This window comes from Melospiza melodia, chromosome 3 (genome assembly GCF_035770615.1).
Source record: "Melospiza melodia melodia isolate bMelMel2 chromosome 3, bMelMel2.pri, whole genome shotgun sequence".
NCBI lineage: Eukaryota > Metazoa > Chordata > Aves > Passeriformes > Passerellidae > Melospiza > Melospiza melodia.
In genome coordinates, this window is record NC_086196.1 from 33,990,136 (window position 1) to 34,007,097 (window position 16,962).

General features: G+C 40.3%; 2 protein-coding genes across 4 annotated transcripts in view; both read right to left on the reverse strand.

Annotated features, from left to right (window-relative positions):
• Positions 1–488: 488 nt before the first annotated feature.
• ALDH8A1 (aldehyde dehydrogenase 8 family member A1) lies at positions 489–12,889 on the reverse strand. 2 transcript variants are annotated; one of them, XM_063151233.1, is made up of 9 exons: positions 12,568–12,889; positions 12,121–12,217; positions 11,790–11,946; positions 7,644–7,791; positions 7,095–7,250; positions 5,204–5,353; positions 3,988–4,244; positions 2,994–3,155; positions 489–1,612 (listed from the first exon to the last, which is right to left on the reverse strand). In XM_063151233.1, exons 3-9 carry the CDS (start codon positions 11,925–11,927, stop codon positions 1,160–1,162), a joined length of 1,464 nt encoding a protein of 487 aa, XP_063007303.1. In that variant the 5' UTR covers positions 11,928–11,946; positions 12,121–12,217; positions 12,568–12,889; the 3' UTR covers positions 489–1,159. The 2 variants fall into 2 exon arrangements, with proteins under 2 accessions (XP_063007303.1, XP_063007302.1); XM_063151232.1 differs by lacking the exons at positions 12,121–12,217; positions 12,568–12,889 and having other exon boundaries at positions 11,790–12,024.
• Positions 12,890–14,348: 1,459 nt separating this feature from the next.
• Positions 14,349–16,962, reverse strand: part of HBS1L (HBS1 like translational GTPase) — a 58,980-nt gene continuing 56,366 nt past the window's right edge. For both annotated transcript variants that reach the window (XM_063151234.1, XM_063151236.1), the window contains 2 exons: positions 15,988–16,132; positions 14,349–15,017 (listed from right to left, as the gene is read on the reverse strand). In XM_063151234.1, the coding sequence (XP_063007304.1) occupies positions 15,006–15,017; positions 15,988–16,132 (157 nt within the window). In that variant the 3' untranslated portion in view covers positions 14,349–15,005. The remainder of the gene's footprint in view (positions 15,018–15,987; positions 16,133–16,962) is intronic.

Consider the following 16,962-nt stretch of genomic DNA (forward strand, 5'->3'; position numbering starts at 1 on the left):
GAGTGACTGGGGATTAAAAACACCAAAGCAGGTGTTCTGCTGCCACCACATGGTCATGAATAGACCTAGGCATATTCAAAATAAAATGTTTATGCTTCTTCAGAATACATCAATTCAATAAGCCTATAATTTTTACATATTTCCTTAACATGCCTTCAACTGGGGGTTCTTGTACCAAATCCATCAAATGCCCACAGTTCCAACCTGGCTGGTAGGGCTGCCCTGCTACCAGGTGGCATCCAGAGATCTGGAGGTGTATCCAAGTCTCTCTTTTTGTTGAAAGCAAACAAGTTTGTGAGATATCTGATTAAAAAAATTTCTGCAAACAAATGAGGAAGAGTTGGAAGTGGTTTTATATTTTGGTGATAAACATTTCCAACAGTTCATTCTCTCAGAAGTAAATTCTGGGTTCTCTTAATGAAGAGGGATGCTGTTTGTGATGCAGCATATTTTTGTACTGGGATGTAAAGACCACCATCACTGAGGTCTTGAAGTGAAAAAGGCTTTAATTTCAAAACAGAGAACAGGTATTAGAATGATTCAGCTCCCTACCATAAAGAAGGTTATAATTAAAACATTTATTGTTTCCATGAATATCAAGAGAATGCCATGACCCCACGGTTTAAAGCCACTTGGTTAAAGGTAGTTCCTCAGGCTTTTAGTGTAGTGTAGTATCAATCCATGTCTGATATCAGTGAAAAGCAACATGGGTGGATGTGTGGACCTCACTGTTTAGAGTGAAAATGAGCTGATTCCCCTTTACAATTTCAGTCTTACCACATGCTTGCTACTTTGTCCCTCAAGGTAATTTAGAAACCAGAGTGACTGTCATATGCTCTTTCTCCAATTTGCCTTAAAGGGATAGATTTTTGAGGCAGGAATATAAAAAATATCAAAAAGATTTCGGATCTGTAAGACAGGCAAGTCATCTGGCTTGGGATGGGTTGATTGTGGAGTGCACACTGACCTTCTCATTCAACATGAAAAACTGACTTTAACATTAGCATTTGGGATGATAATTTTCAGCTGTCATTGATATTACTTGACCAAAGTTCAAGAAAGGAATGGCCACAATAGCAGCCTGTATTCTAAGGAGCCATTTTTGGTAACTCAAATTGCTGTCATTTATTTCACTCTAAAATACTTCTGTTGACATATGTCAGTGCTTTATCGTGATGGTTTTGACCTCAGTGAAGAACTCGTAGGAATCCTTTGCTCCCTCCCTGCCTATGCCTGAGGCTTTCATCCCACCAAATGGCAAGTTCAGGTCTCTCACAAGCCAGCAGTTGGTCCACACCAGTCCAGACTGCAGCCTGTGTGCCACCCTGTGAACGCGGCCCACGTTGCTGGACCACACCGTGGCTGCCAAGCCGTACTTGACACCGTTGGCTCTTCTGATCACCTCCTCTTCTGTATCAAATGGTACCACACATGTCACAGGACCAAAGATCTCTTCTTGCATGCAACAAGATTCGTCCTTGACTTCAGCAATAACTGTGGGCAACATGAAATAGCCTTTCTGGTTGCCAGGTGGGAGGGCCAAAGGATCCACTCCCTCTCCGCAGAGGACTCTGGCTCCTTCGGCCTGGGCTTTCTTCACATAGGTCCTTACCTGGGGAAGCAGCAGAAAAACATCACTGCTAAAGGACACCAAATTCCAAGGGTTCACACATCAGCAGGAGCCCCTAAACAACTCCAGCTGGAACATGCTGCCCTCTTACAATAGAGGGCAGCATTCCCTCAATTTTGTTGTTATGCTTCTTTGCATGCAAAGCTGCGTAATTCTTGCTGAAAAAAAGCAATTGTTTGCTCTTTCCTAACACTTACTAGCCTAGAAGACAACACTGCTGGCCCTTGCCACTAAGTATTGTCAAAAGGGCAGGACCCTTGGAGAAAATACAAGTGGTTCCAGAGCCTCCCTCCCTTCCCTCAGGAGCAGTTTGCCATGTACCCCATGCCATGGTTCACTCATTTACTCCAAGGAATCAGTGGTATTTTCCTGCCTCAAGGCAGGGCTTTTGAATATTTACACGCTACTAGGATGATGAAGTCATGAATGCTACGGAAAATCTCATCAATAAATTATTAAAGATGTTTCTGTGGCTGCTGCTACCATAAGCTTGCTACCCTGAACACATGTTCTTGTACTGTTGATCTGCTTCTGCTGTTCTGCAGTCATTGCCTGGCTTCCCTCCTTACAGAAAGACCACAGAGATACCACAGGACTTCCTTATCTTTTTCTTCTTTTAGGCACCTTGGTAGGTAAACCTTGGAAGTTCTCTGTGGTGCTACAAAGACCTCAGGAAGTGGTGTCTTCTTCAGAACAAGAGAACCTGGAGAACCTTCTGAGGCATCAGGGAAGCATATCAAAGGTCTGGCTTTCTCTCACTCTGTGGTTTTTTGGTCTGCTTCTTGCGTCAGAGATTTCTGGGATATAAGCATCTGCTCTCCCTGAACTCTGACACCTTTCATTTCATATAAGCCACTAAAGCAAACTGTGTTTAACTGTGCACCATCTCAGCTGCTCTCCACACACAGACCATTACAAATTACTGCAAACAGTTCTGGGAAACTGTTCTGTACAAGCCAGAATTTGCCAGAGCGATATAAAAATAAAATTTTTACCTTGTTAACTAACTTATTAGCAAATGTACTATTAAAATCCAAGAAAATGTTGTTGAACTCCAAGATTTGTGAATATAAATTCAGGACTTAGAAGACATTATAATTATCCCACTCAAACAGTAGTAAATATTCTTTTGCCACTTTAAATTATTTTCCCCAGGGAGTTTGATTTTTTTTCAATGTAATCACATGATCCCAAGCCACAGGCAACAGAAACCTTATTAAAAAGATACCTTATAATGGCTTTGAGTTATCAACCCTCAGAGCTGATCTTGGAGAGGACAAGATCCTTTCCCACATAGTCCTGAAACTACCTTTTAGCCCTCTAAAAGATGAGATGAAATCGAATAAACTCCATGTAGCATCACCTTTTCTAGATGCTCTTTACTTATTAGTGCTCCCACATCGATTGTAGGATCTGAGGGATTCCCAGTCTTCCACTTCTTGGCCTCTGCCACAAACCTCTTCAAAAACTCACTGTATATTCCCCTCTGAACAAAGATCCTGGAGGTGCAGAGACAGATCTCACCCTATCAAAAAGAAAGAAACAAACCAGAAATCAACAATATTGGTTCATATTACATTGTACTATTGACATAATTCCTATGTATTAGGAATTACATAATGTCTACGTATTAGGAATTACTAGCCAGTTCACTTGTGTCCCTGCATCCTCAGGAGTGCAAACTACATTAACCAGCACTGCAAAATGGGAATTTTTTTCCAGATTAAAAAAAAAAAGGAGAAGGAAAAGGCAAAACTGTATCAGTATCATGCAATCACTACCATAAGTAAATTTAATTTTATAAATTACATGTTTTCTTCTCCAACATTTTCTATAGGTAACATGATTTCCAACTCGGAATGATCGCTCTCCATTTCCTGATAATCTCTGATACCAAGCTATTTTTCTAACATTTGCCCAGATACAATATCCTGGCTTTGGTGCTCTCTCCTGAAGGTGGTGATGAGGGAAGAATAATGTTGGTAAAATTCTGGGGAAGTCCCCTAATTTAATTCTAACAAATCAACAAGCTTCCCACTTTCTTACACAGTGAAACTTAAAGCAGCTGCTTCCCTGGGAGATAAGAAATGTATGTACTTTGAGAGGAGTAATAACACCTTGTTATCTTCTGATGGAGAGCACAAAGAAGAGCCTTTTATTACTCTGTGTCCTTCCTTGCGGAATAATGAAACCCTTTTCACATTTTTCTACTTAGGATTTTCTCCAACACGATCTTGAAATAGACTGTGACAATTTGAGATTCAGACCCAAAGGTGGGTGCAGCATGCACACAAGCCCTCAGACACGCACCCCTCCTGCTGCCAGCGGGGTTTGTGTGCTACAGGGGCGGGAGGCACCTGGTTGGCAAAGCTGGACCTGACGGTGGCGGGGATGCACTGGCTCAAGTCGGCATCGTCGAAGATGATGGCGGGGTTCTTGCCTCCCAGCTCCAGCGAGAGCCGCTTGCAGTGCGGGGCGCTTCTCTCCGTGATCCGCTGCGCCGTCCGCGTGCTGCCCGTGAAGGAGATCAGGGGCACGTCGGGGTGGCACACCAGGGCCTCTCCTGCCCTGGGCCCTGTCCCAAACACGACGTTCACCACGCCAGGAGGCACCCCTGATGGGAACAAAGGTGCACAGTTGTTGCAATAGGACACGAAAGAACACAAGCACACACCGCTGTTCTTGAGGCGAGGAAAAAGGGAAGTTTATTTTCTGACTCTAACATTTATAGCTTTCTAAAAGTGACAGTGGATTGGAGGGGTGACAGTGCCACCTCTCCAATGACACTGGACAAACCAACAGTCTATCAACTTTCTCCTCCTCCATAAAGGAACGCAAAACAATGAGTTATTTACAGAAAGTGCGTGAGAAAGCTCACTACAAGAATGTAAACATCAGAAGTCTCAGAAAATCTTAAAAAAACCAAAGTGACACACGGCCATTGTACCCTCCTGTCCCTCTGAGGGTGTCACCTCACTTTGTTTTGTCCCTGAAGTTAGAAAGTCATCAGCAGCTCAGGGGTAAAAACACTAACCCTTAACTTCAATAGTAGCTGAAATGCATGTGTTAGACAGCTCTATGGCTCACGGGTTAAATGACAAAAGCAGTTCCCACTAATCCAGCTTGTCTGACATGGATCATCAGAGATGCAGTGTTTGGTCATTCAGGGAACAAGGAATTGTTCTCCCAGTTTTAATTAATAACGCACCCAATACAGCCATAACAGAGTGACACTAATAAGTAAAGAGCTCACCAAGAGCTGATTCTCACTCTCCTTTATTCTCTCATGGCTCCTTTGCTTGCACCACAGACTTAGGACATCTGTAAATGGAGTGCAGGAGGGGCAAAACTTTCCATCAAAAGACAGTGGAAAAAAAATGAGCGACAGCGGGATTGGGGAGACAGGATAGTATGAGGACAGAAAAAGCCTTTTGTTCTCCAGTGCAACATTCAGCTACAGCAGTCTTTCCCAGAGCCTTTAAACACCTTCTGATTTCTGCAACTAAAAAAAACCTGGTGCACAGACAAGCACTTCCATTCTAATCCTGTTCCTTAGCATGTTACAGGACTTACCCGCTTTCTCCAGGAGTTTGCACATCATCCAGGCTGTGACAGATGTCATCTCACTTGGCTTGGCAACCACAGTATTTCCACATGCAATGGCAGGAGCTATTTTCCAAGTCAACAAATACAGTGGCAAATTCCAAGGACTGATTAAACCAGCTACAAAACAAAACCACAAAGACAGGAGGTCAGTCTGCTGGGATACAAAACTCATTTCTCTGCACTCAAGAATTATATACACCAATTCAGACCTATGAAGGGAATTTGGCCATAGCTTTTATTTCCAGGCAATATGTACAATAAATTTGCAGCATTTCTGAGAGGGAGATGATTTCTTAAAAGACCTGTGCAAATGATTCTAAAAGTGATCAGCTGAACTCTCTGAATTAGTTTTGCTGCTTCTTCAGGGCAGAATCTTATATTTTCAGGAAGTTTTTTAGTATTTTTCAGGAACATTAATGCAAGGTTAGCCATACCAATAGTTTGCAACAACTTGTTTGTAGGCAATACTTTGTGTTAGCAAAGAGCAAGTGAAAGTAATTATAGAATGGTTTGGGTTGAGAGGGTCCTTAAAGATGATCTGGTTCCAATCCCCCTGAGACATCTTTCACTAGACCATATTGCCTGAAGCCCCATCCAACCTGGCCTTGAGCACTGCCAGGGTTGGGCCATTGTCCATTTCTTCAGGCAACCTGCACCACTGCCTCATCACCCTCACAGTAAAGAATTTCCTCCTAACATCTAAACCGACACTCATTCAGTTTGAAGCCCCTTGTCCTATCACTACATGTCCTTGTAAAAAGTCCCTCTCTCTTAAGCTCTCTTGCAGGTCTCCCAAGAGCTTTCTCTTCTCCAGGCTGAATGTGCCAGCTCAGATCATATTCCTGCTTTCTCCTGCTCTTTAAAGCTGTATTTTATTTTTCAATTTTAATATTAACCAAACTCTGTATAACATACAGTACACATTTTCCAGAGAACTTTTAGTCTAATTTATGAGTGCCAACATTTATCACTACATAAACTGTTGTTCCCATGAATTGCTGAATGACCAGAATTATTTTCAGTAATTGCCTTTAGGAATATTTTCACTTTACATATCAATAAGAAATTATGAAAAAAATCAGTAGTTGTCACGTGCGACTCCTTACAAAAGTCACGGGATTTCTTTCTGTTCGATGGAGTAGATTGAGTGAAAGACTTTCCTTATGAGAATAATTTTACCAGAAAAAGTCACATTCTCCACTGCTCAAGAAAAGTTTTAACAGGGTCTTCTAAATTAGCCAATTTTACATTTTACGTACTTCAAGTGTAATGTGGAGAACTCACATATATTTAATGCTAAATGTTATTTGTACTATATGTATAACATAACCTAATAATGAAATCATTACAACACTGTTACTTTTCAGCTAAGTCAACCACTTAATTTCCTGAAGCAGCAGCAGCAACTAGTGGCTGAGTTCAGCAATTCCCCAGCTAGAGTAGTTTCTTCACCCAAGTGCACTCAGGTCACAGACTACTACAGCTTTCCCAAAGGAGAGGGTGATCCCACTCTCCCCGCTAGAGCAGGAGCTCAATGCTCTGCACATCACACTGACCCACAGCTGTAATGCTCACCCACAGACACACATGAACAAAACACAAGCGAGATTGTGAAGGTGAGAGCAGTAGATGAAGCTTTTTAAGTATGCAGTCTTTTTTTCTTTTTTTTGCCATGAAGTCACGTAACTGATTTTACATGGAGTTGCTGATGCTTTAGCAGACAAGCCATGTTTAGCACATGACTCAGAGATAATAATAAATGCTTTCAAAAATCTCTTCGCTGAGCCCCTACTCTTCGCTGAGCCCCTACGGAGCCTGACATTCTGCCAAGCTTTTCAGCACGTGAGGATCATCATACCAACTCCCACAGGTGCCCTGGAGGTGTAGTGCACACAGCCCATGGCTGGCATTTCGGTGCACTCTGTGACGTGATGAAGGATGGAAGAGGCGAAGAATCGGAAGTTGTGCACAGCCCGAGGGATGTCCACTGTTCTGGCAAATGTAATAGTTTTTCCTGAAACAAAAACAAACATGCTACTGTCATCATGGACAGAAACTTTTTAAAGTTAACTATAAATTGCTTTATAGTCTCTCAAAGTTGATTTGTGTGTCTTTTGGGGAATGTCTTTTGTTCTGTGCCCAAGTAACCACCATCACAGTACAAACATAGTCAACGACTACAGCTCCCCTCTAGTAATTCCAAATATCTGACAAATGAAGTCAAAGTCGGTAATTGAAAAAAGCAAGAATCACCCAGGAATCCCAAAACCAAAACATCCTCAAGATTCATGCACATCTACTGCAATTTGCTCCAACAGTTCATACCATAAAAAAAATGTCATCCAAATCCTCCATTTCGATATTCAGCAAGGCACACTTATTTGAGATCAACAGTTCCAATTCTTACCCTGATCCTTTGACTCTGCTTGTGCAAATGCTTCCAGGTCATGTTCAATCAGATCTGCCAATTTGTTCAGGATCTGAGATCTTTCCAATGGACTTTTTGAGGACCAAATTGGGAAGGCATCTTTAGCAGCTTTGACAGCAGCTTCCACCTAAAAAAGCAAAAGAGCAATCGTGAATGCTAAAGAAAGGCTTAAGAAAATATGAAACACTCAGCAGATAAATTCATATTTCAGAGACTAATAATTCAGACCATATTGCTAGGGAGATGACAATTCCTTAGAGCTTCTCCATTGTTTACAAGACACTACCTCATAACTCAAGAAGTGACAGAATATCTAGAAAAGAGACTTCCACTGGAATTCTTGATTTTATCCAAATTACAGCAACTTGTGGGCCACCCTCTAGGCCTGGAAGAAATGCTGGAATGGTCAACTGGCACCAGCAGGTGCCACTGGCCAAAACAAAAAGAACCTTTTTCCTCACGGAGGAAAGAACAAGAATCTCCCCAGAGCAAACGCAGCTTCAGTCTAAACATGTACAACCCTTGCAACACAAGACCTCAGCCACAGCAGGCAATGATGAAACACTGCTCTGCTAGCTCTTGATTTCCACCATTTGGTTCAAGTAAGGACTAAGAATATATTTAAGGAATGGACACTCAGAGGAAAATTTTATCTTACCTGTTCAGAGCCAGAAAGTCATTAATGCCCTCACAGAAAAAAATAAAATTCCTTTTTCAACACTGTTTTAGTCTGTTCTCTTCCCAGACACCTAACAAAGCCTAGAGGTAAGAATCATTATATGCATTTATACAGATACACACCACTCCTATCAGTATTTTGCTTGAGATGTACATGACAGCTGCACAGTCCTTCAGCCTGACATTTCTGAGCAGTGGTAGATTACCAGCACTTTTCTGAAGCAGACCCATCCTCAAAGGATTAAAATTCAGCAGAAGGCTTTCTGTCCCATCAGTCATTTCCTCTGGACTCTTAAATAGAAGTTACCTGCATCATTCATCTGTTGATTTATAAGCAGTTCCTTCTTCATGTTTATCAGTTTCACACTAACTAAAGATGGTCATCAATATCTTTCCATATTTTCATTAACTGCCCAATTTCCCAGCTTTTGCTTCCTGTGTAACACTTATGCCATACCCCCAAAATCCAATATATGCATCAGTGGTGGTTTAGTCAAAGCTGTGTTCCTAAAATTTTGCTCATACAATTTCTTCAGTTTTGGAAATCTGCCAAAATCAATAACTAGGAGGATGCTGAGGCAATACTGATTAGACCATTATCACTTCTCTGAATGTTGCCATACTGCTAGTTCCCATGAAGTCAGTGAAAGCTCCTTTCCACCAATTCCACAAAAATGAGTTCTGAATTTGTTCCTTCAGATTGTGACAGGTCTTATAAAAACCATCACAAAATAATTTACAGATACTCCAAAGACTTTTTACTAATGAGGGGACAAAATTTCACACAAACAAAAAAATAAACTCTACCCCTTCTCCTTCCCCCTCCAACACACATCAGAATTTATGGGCCCTGTAAAAATAACACCCAGAGTTTGAAAGCCAGAACACCACCAGTGCAGGGGGGAAGGTGGGAAATTAAACCAATGTGCAGAGAGTCGCATGGATCACTGGCCAAGCTCAGAAACCCAGACTCTTCTCTTTCAACTGTAGTTCAACAACCTCCTGCTCAAGTGCCCATGGCAGCAGGCTGTCAGCCACTGAACAGCTGAAGCAGGACCAAACCAGGCCTGGGAAAGGGGAACTGCAGCTTCCTGAGTGAGTCCAGTGCAGATGCCATGCTAGCCTGAAAACGTTCACCCTCTGTGAAACCATAGCACCTTCACTAATTAACTTGTTCTTCCACCCTCCCATCCTGTGCTGCTCATCTGTCCTCTCCTATGTGGCCTTTTCCACCAGGTGCTGCCAGGAGAGGAGACAGTCAATACTGTCTGCATTTTTAACCCTTCAGTGGGTTTAGAAGAAGGACAAAAGTACTGCTTTTTCACAAACAGCAGAGGAGAAAACTAGCGAAGGAAGGAATTAAGTGGCAGTAGATTCATCTAAGAAAATATAAGAGGAAAAAGGGAGATTTGTAGAGAAGAACTAAGCATACAAAGGTTAAACAATTACTTAGTTTGACTAGCAAAAACCAGCAAAGAAAGTAAAGCCACAAAGAAAGCACACATAAGAATTCAACTATGAACTCGGGTGTCTGAAACACTTCCTTCTGCTTTCCTCTTCTGCATGAGACAGACACAGAGAAACAACACACATTCCAAAGGTTGCTATCAAAATACCCAATGCTGAACTGCCCTCAGGACAAGATTCTGCTTTTGCAAGAGATGATGTGGAGGAGCCAGGTTCTTTAAAGAGAAGTGTTTTTAAAGTAGATATTTGCCAACACTAATTAGTCTCCATCAGCCTGTGTTTTGGATTTACAGGGCACCTACTAGTCTTGCTGTGGTACTGCTATGTAGAATTTAAGGTATCTAGCTGGGGAACAAACTAACCTCTAGAAAAAAAATACATTCAATGTTTTTGGCAGAAAGTGGCTAAAATGGCCATAGTAGCTGACCTGGTGTTAAACTCCAGTGTCAGCAACAAATTCACTGTCTCTCCTTGTTTCACCTAACTTTCCAGAAAAATTTACCAAGATAATATGCAACTGGACATTGAGCCTTGCTAGAAACCAGCACCCTGAGTCCTTTGCTGAACTCTGGTCTAGATGCTTATTTGGTATCTCTAGATAAGCTCAAGTAGTGTGTGATTGCATTTTCTTCAGTCCCCAGGGGATGCCAGCTCTGCAGAGCACAACCTTCTTGTACAGCTGTCTAAAGGCAGGACTAAAGCACTCACCAAATTTACAGGTCTTTAAACTGGGTTCCCATTGCTACACACAAACACTGACTCAGAAAGCTGAAAGAGAAAAGCATTGCTCTTAGGATGCTTGAACTATATCTCTAGAGTGACCAGCAGCCTCTGGCATTCTCAGATCTCTCTGGTTTTAATGATTTTGCAAATGAATGGACAGGAAGATTTGCATCTGCACATTGAAGAGTAAACTTCTCAGGCATATTTAGGAATGGAATGAACTTACACAGATATATTCCAACAAACTCAACCTGTTACTCTTTAACCCTTGGTCATCAGCATCTAACAAATATTTACCCAGTTGAAACTACAGTGCAAAGGTTTCTGCTGAGAGAAGCTGTCAATAAGGCTGAAATGCAAGCAAAGGGAACACCTACACACTGTAGTAGTCTGTTTTAAAAAACATTTTCAAAATGCTGTCCATATTTGACAATATAATGGACAAGCCCTCTGTGCCATCCAAGCTTGTGCAGTCACTTTCCTCTTCAGTAAGTCTGAAACACTATTTTGGACTTGTAGGCCCCTTATAAAGCAGCATCGATGAAACTGCAGCTCCCCTGATGAACATCATTGTCCATCCACACCTGATCCATACACCCCATCCACCATAAGTACAGTGTTCCAGGAAACATTCTCCCCGGTAGAGAGCACAAGACCTGGAAACCCTATGGATGCAGAGGACAGGGTGTGTTATAAGGAAACACACTCATCACAGGCACTGAATATCCAACTGCTAATATCAAAACCAGAGAGCTCTGAAAGCTTTTTACCATTTTCAGAGAAGAGACAGCAAGCCAAAAACACTTTAAAATGGAAACTGCAAATCATCAAGACACTAAGGGAGAACACAGTTGCATATGGTGCCTCTAAATTTATTTACAGAAGAGATAAATAAACACTGTTCTCACAGATTGTTTATATTTACAGTCTGTCTGGGTGTTACTGTGAACTTATGCACAAGGCATCTCCCACCATGTGAGCTGAAGCAGCTCCATTCAAGTTACTGAAGCATTGTTGATTCACACCAGCTTAGAATCCAGACCATAACTTTCTAATAGCAAAATGTAAAAAGAAAAGACAGCAGTTGCTGCCACAGCAGTGGATTATGCAATACTACAATATAACCAAGAATTTACTTGTTTAAGCATAGAAGTAATCATTTTTCTGTTCTGTCACCTCCAGCCTCTCTCACTCAAAAGGTTATTGTTACATGCATTTAACATTTGTCCCGTTTTTGTCCATGTGGATAGTACTCACCTCTTCTTTGCCACTGTCTGGAACCCTGCAATAGACATCTCCAGTGGACGGATTATAGGAGTCTATGTAGGAGGAACAAGGAACAAATTTGCCACCTATGAAGTTTTCCAGCACTAAGAGAGCCTTTGAGTGAGCCATTGTTGGCTGTTTGCTTCACCTGTGATTTTTTTCAACGAGGCATCAATTTAGATTAGTATGTCTGTATGTATTTGCACAGTGAGTCCAAACTCCTCCCCCACCCCTCCGTGCTCCCTGCACCACTTGTTTACAAGTGGGAACAAACCCTGGCAACAACAGCAGGAAAGAACAAAGGGGAAAAAATTAGTATTACTGTGACACTTGGTTCTTTTCTAGGAGTTGAAGCAAGGAGGGAAGAACAGCACACTTGCTGGCAACCAGCTTTTCTCTTGTCTGTAGGAAGTGAAGGACTGAAAAAAAGAGAGAAAAAGAATGGTTTGATAGGGAATTTCTACCTGTTACAGTTTTTGAAGTTACAGTTTGAAGACATTTTGCAACAACTAAACAAAATAATTCAACACTCAAACATCTAGCCATGAACCTGCTTCTAAGTGTCAGCAGACAAAAGACACTTCAGACCAGCATGTCTGCAGCTCATGTTCACTGTTCTATCAATACTTTTCCTTGTATCCCCAAAACCAATGCACCTATCAAACCAAAAGATTTTAAGCACTAAGAAACTCTTTCCCACCAATATCACCAAACAATACAAACAGCTGAGTGACCCCTCAATTCAAACAGTTGAGAAGCACAATCCTACCTGGTACACTCTTATTATGTTGTCAGAAATTCACTAGGTTTTTTCTCCCAAGGAAAACAGGACGCTGACTGTCATGCTTTCCCTTCCATAGGTATTCCAGTGGAAGCCACCTTACTACAGAGAAGCCTTTTACACATAGTTTTTTCCATTTTTTTATAATTAACTTCCCAAGAACCTAAACTGCCCAGTAAGTGCTGTGTAAAAGACATTTTCTCCAAGACAATGCTGAGGATTATCAAATTGTTTTAAGATTGCATGCCACCTCCATGTTCTCCACAGATATTCAAAACACTACACCCAGAGAGCAGTATTGGTCTCACCAGGAGATTGTGAATATCTCAGTCAGGAGTTTAGGAAGGTTTTGCATCCTAGACAACTGGCAAGCCATCAAGTTTCACATGCATCAACATGCAATCATATTTTGATTGAACAAAGGTGATGTGATTCTATTGCACAACAACAGATCATTTATGCTTCAACCAAGTGGCACCTCTGGGCAGAGTTCAAGTCTGTGTCGAAAGGTAGTGCAGTCACGTTGAAACTGAGTTATGTAATACCTTTGCTTCTCCCAAGAAGCAAACTGGGAAAGCTTGCAGTAGCTTTTCAGTCAGCACAGAAAAGTGAGCCTCAAAATTTAATGCAAACATATGTGAGAAGAATTATCAGAGGTTCACCCTGTATTGCACTTCCTTGTCCATAAACAATAAGGAACTTATGCAAGTCTTAGAACTGAAGACTGTAACTGCCCCCTGACTTAAGGGCAACCTAAACATTTCAAAGTTTGAAGGCAAGCTCAAGTGGAACCGGTTCAATGTAGGAGCTTAGCAGTATAAATCTCTGGAATCCAACAAGGGCACCTAAACCTTCACAGTTGCATGTTGAAACTGGTAAATATTTAAGTGTAATTTTTGGTCTATAAAAAGACATAACAAATAGTGGTAATTCATAAACTTGGCAGTAACAATTTTCAGGTATTTCAGATTCATAAGCTTTTACAAAAGTAATTCCCATACAAAGAATTGCTGATACTCTGCAAATATCTATGCAGTCAACAGTACAATTCATCAATGTGGTCAAGAGCAGGTAGCTGCTGAATGGGGGCTAAAGCACCTAAGTACAAAAAAATTACCTTCCAAAAAACTAATGTGGGAAGAGTAGGTACAGACCATACAGGACTGTGAACAAAATAACAGCTATAGCATTTTTGTGTTCTTTACTACTCTGAACAGAGCTTTACTTCAGTTAACCCCTGGACCATTGCTCTGGAGGGAGTGCTTCAGCTCCTGCCTCCCACTACTAACTCTGGGCAAAGCGAATTGTCTCCACTCTGCACTCACATACAGGTCCTGAAATACCTGAGGTCCTCTCAAAATTCCCACCAACATACCTTGCAAGTTATAGTAAAGTGTGCCTGTCCTGAGCTGGAGGTGGCAGAAGGACCCTCCTTTCAGCTGGAAGGTTTCATCAGCCCCATTACTGAAAAGCAGGAAGGAGCTACAGGCGTAAGTCAGCACAATTTGGCTTTAGCAGACACCACAAGATTAAACTGTCAGCCTTTGTTCAAAAGAGCACTAAGTCTGGATGAAAGAGATGTGTATGCACAGTGGCTGCACTGAGTAACATGAGAAAAACTGAAATTATTTCTTCAGAAAGCCAAATTGGATGCCAGTTTCGCATTTTAACTCATAAGTTTACTCTGAAACTTCTCAGTTATGGTAAGTAAAGAATGATTTAACACAATTTAGGAGTGTTTAAATAACAAAAAATGAGGGAGACAAAAATGCTCAGACAAATTCATTTTATTATTCTCACTGTTTAAAAAATAAAATTAGCCAAAGTTGGCACAGCTTCCACTACACAGCAAAAGAAAATTTCTTTCTTTTTTCTTAAATAAATTTTGGGACAGGGAAAACAATCCCATGATAATATTACATGCCATTCTCTTGAAAACAAGGTAAATAGGTTTTTTTTGCCCTGAATATGCATTCAACTCAACCCTAAAAATATTTTAGACCAATAAAGTTACTTTACTGAATTAATGTGCAGCAAAAAAGCAATCAAAGAAAATATGTAAACAATTTATGTCTGGAAGTAAGAAGTTTGTTTCATGATAATTCATCATCTTTTTCTCTAATTCAGCTTTCTAATATTTTTCCATCAACTTCTCTAAGGGCTAAGTTCCACATGGAGAAATTCATAAGATTCTTGAGATCAAGAAGTGCAACACTTGCAGTTCCTTGTCAGTTGGCATCTTGTTCTGCAGCAGGAGAGACTGATGAAGGGATCCCCAGATGTCTCACACAATTTGACTTTTGTCACCACCATCTTCTCCCCAGTTAATTGCACTTGTTCCTTCAACTGAAATAACTGGATTCTTACACAGAAGTTTGGATATCTGATTGAGTTTTGCTTGGACGGTGGAAATTCTGTCACCACTGTCATTCTTTAATCTAAAAATATAAGCAAACGGAAAAAACCCTATGGTGAAAAATTAAGTACTAAGTGCAAAATGATCTCAGTGTTTTTCAGTATTATACAGTTGTGGAAAAAATAATTCCTTTTCCACTTAAATTCTCGGAACAAGAAAACAAGTACTAAAATAGCAATTCCCAAATAACATATCAAAGAGGTTTTTTAGTCCCAATTTTACAAACATTAATCTAGCTCTAAACATTGCATATCTAAATAGAATACCACTTGCCTCAACTTAAATTTAATGAAAAAATGGGTTCAATCCATCCTACTTCTGGATATTATTTAAGACCAGACAGATTTTTAGGAGTATTATACATCCATAAGGCCTCTGACTGACCTAGCACATCATTCCTATGCATGGAGAAACCAGAAAAGCTCATGCTCTAATTCTAAGTTTTAACATTAAGTGACTCAGCCTTAAGTTCTCAGTACCAGAACTTGGTTAATGTGCAAGATTTTTAAAGGGACAGATAGAAAGAAATTCACATTTTTTGCTTTTAGTAGAAGATAAAGCATTAATGTTTAGCCCTACAGTCTTTGCTTCCTCTCGCATCGAATCAGAAAATGTTTTTTGGCATCAATAAGAATCAAATGTACAATTGTCTTTAATTTTAACAGAAAAAGACAATGGACCCTACCTAGACACAGTTAAAATGGCCAACACTTCTTATTTACAAACTGTTTCCAGAATATTCATACAGGCAGATGTCAAAAAGACTGATGTATTTCAACTCAAGGAAAAAAGAGGGGAAATTCTAAACACAGTAAATTTTACTTCTAATAAATTAGACAGAATCATGACAAGTTTTCCTCACATCTTGCTGAAGCATTGTCTCTTTTTTAGCAGAAAAATATTCACTCTTTGGGCTAGAGGGTGTAAAACAGGTCTTAACCCATAACACCATTCCTCTGCAGTACAGAAAGTCTATTACAAAAATGCCATACCTCTGTAACAACTCCTGCAGCAATAGTGGAACCACTGTAGCGTAACATAAACCTCCCCAGCTCTTTAAAATCTTTGTACAACTCTAGAGCAACAGGTCTTTGAGTCTGTAGTTCAATTAGAGCATTCTGGCCTTTAGCCAAGAACCTGCAGGTAAAAAAGCAGAAAATTCTATTAGAAATGTATGCACAGATAAATGAAGAAAAGAACATTGAATAAACAGGAAAAATCATTTTAGAAAGCCCAGAGTACAATTATCAAACTCGATTACAATTATAACCCAAGCCATGAGACTGAAAACTCATTTGCCTGGAGTACACATTTTAATAAGGCAACTAAGTTTTCTTCAAAAACCTCTTGGCACTCACCACAGCATTTAACAAATTGTTTTGAAGCTAATTATCCCATTAACACCTGTATTTTCATGTCAAGTGGAAATCAAGTCTTGTTTCAACCCCACAGCTAAAGAGCTTATTCATTACTTTGTAGAAGTTTGCAACAGTTTCAGCCATAAAATTTCTGGAAAAGGATTATTCGGAAAATGTTGTATGTCTCAAAAAGCATTTCTATATTATTTTTAAAATCTTATTTTAAATAACTAGAAGCCTGTTACTGTAGTTGTATGGGAAGATTCCCTAAATTTCTTTTGCACTGACACCTTGTCTAGTCAAGCATGTTTTAGGCAGTTAGCCATCTGCAGAATTATAAAAGGCTTTAACAGTAAAAGAAGAAATACTGTTAAAAAAAAAAAAAGAGAGAGGGAGAAAAAAAATTCCTTTAAGTTAAGCCTGCTGATCTAGGATTCATTCCCAGTTATGCAAGTGACCTTAGGCCTAAATCACTGCACTTCTCAGGTGCCCTGCAGTTATCAAGAGGGCAGGAGGTTTTGCAGTTTGCAAAGCTCAATGAAATCCAAACATGAAACCAACTAAAACAATAAAAGCATATTCTTATAACATATAATTGATTCAGAGAAG

Coding starts and splice junctions, on each gene's coding strand:
- ALDH8A1 (XM_063151233.1), bottom strand. CDS start 11,927: ATGGCTCACTCAAAGGCTCTCTTAGTGCTGGAAAACTTCATAGGTGGC. Junction 7,792..11,789: donor CAGACAGTGGCAAAGAAGAG/GTGAGTACTATC, acceptor TTGCTTTTTTAG/GTGGAAGCTGCTGTCAAAGC. Junction 5,354..7,094: donor CAGGGCACCTGTGGGAGTTG/GTATGATGATCC, acceptor TTTGTTTTGTAG/CTGGTTTAATCAGTCCTTGG.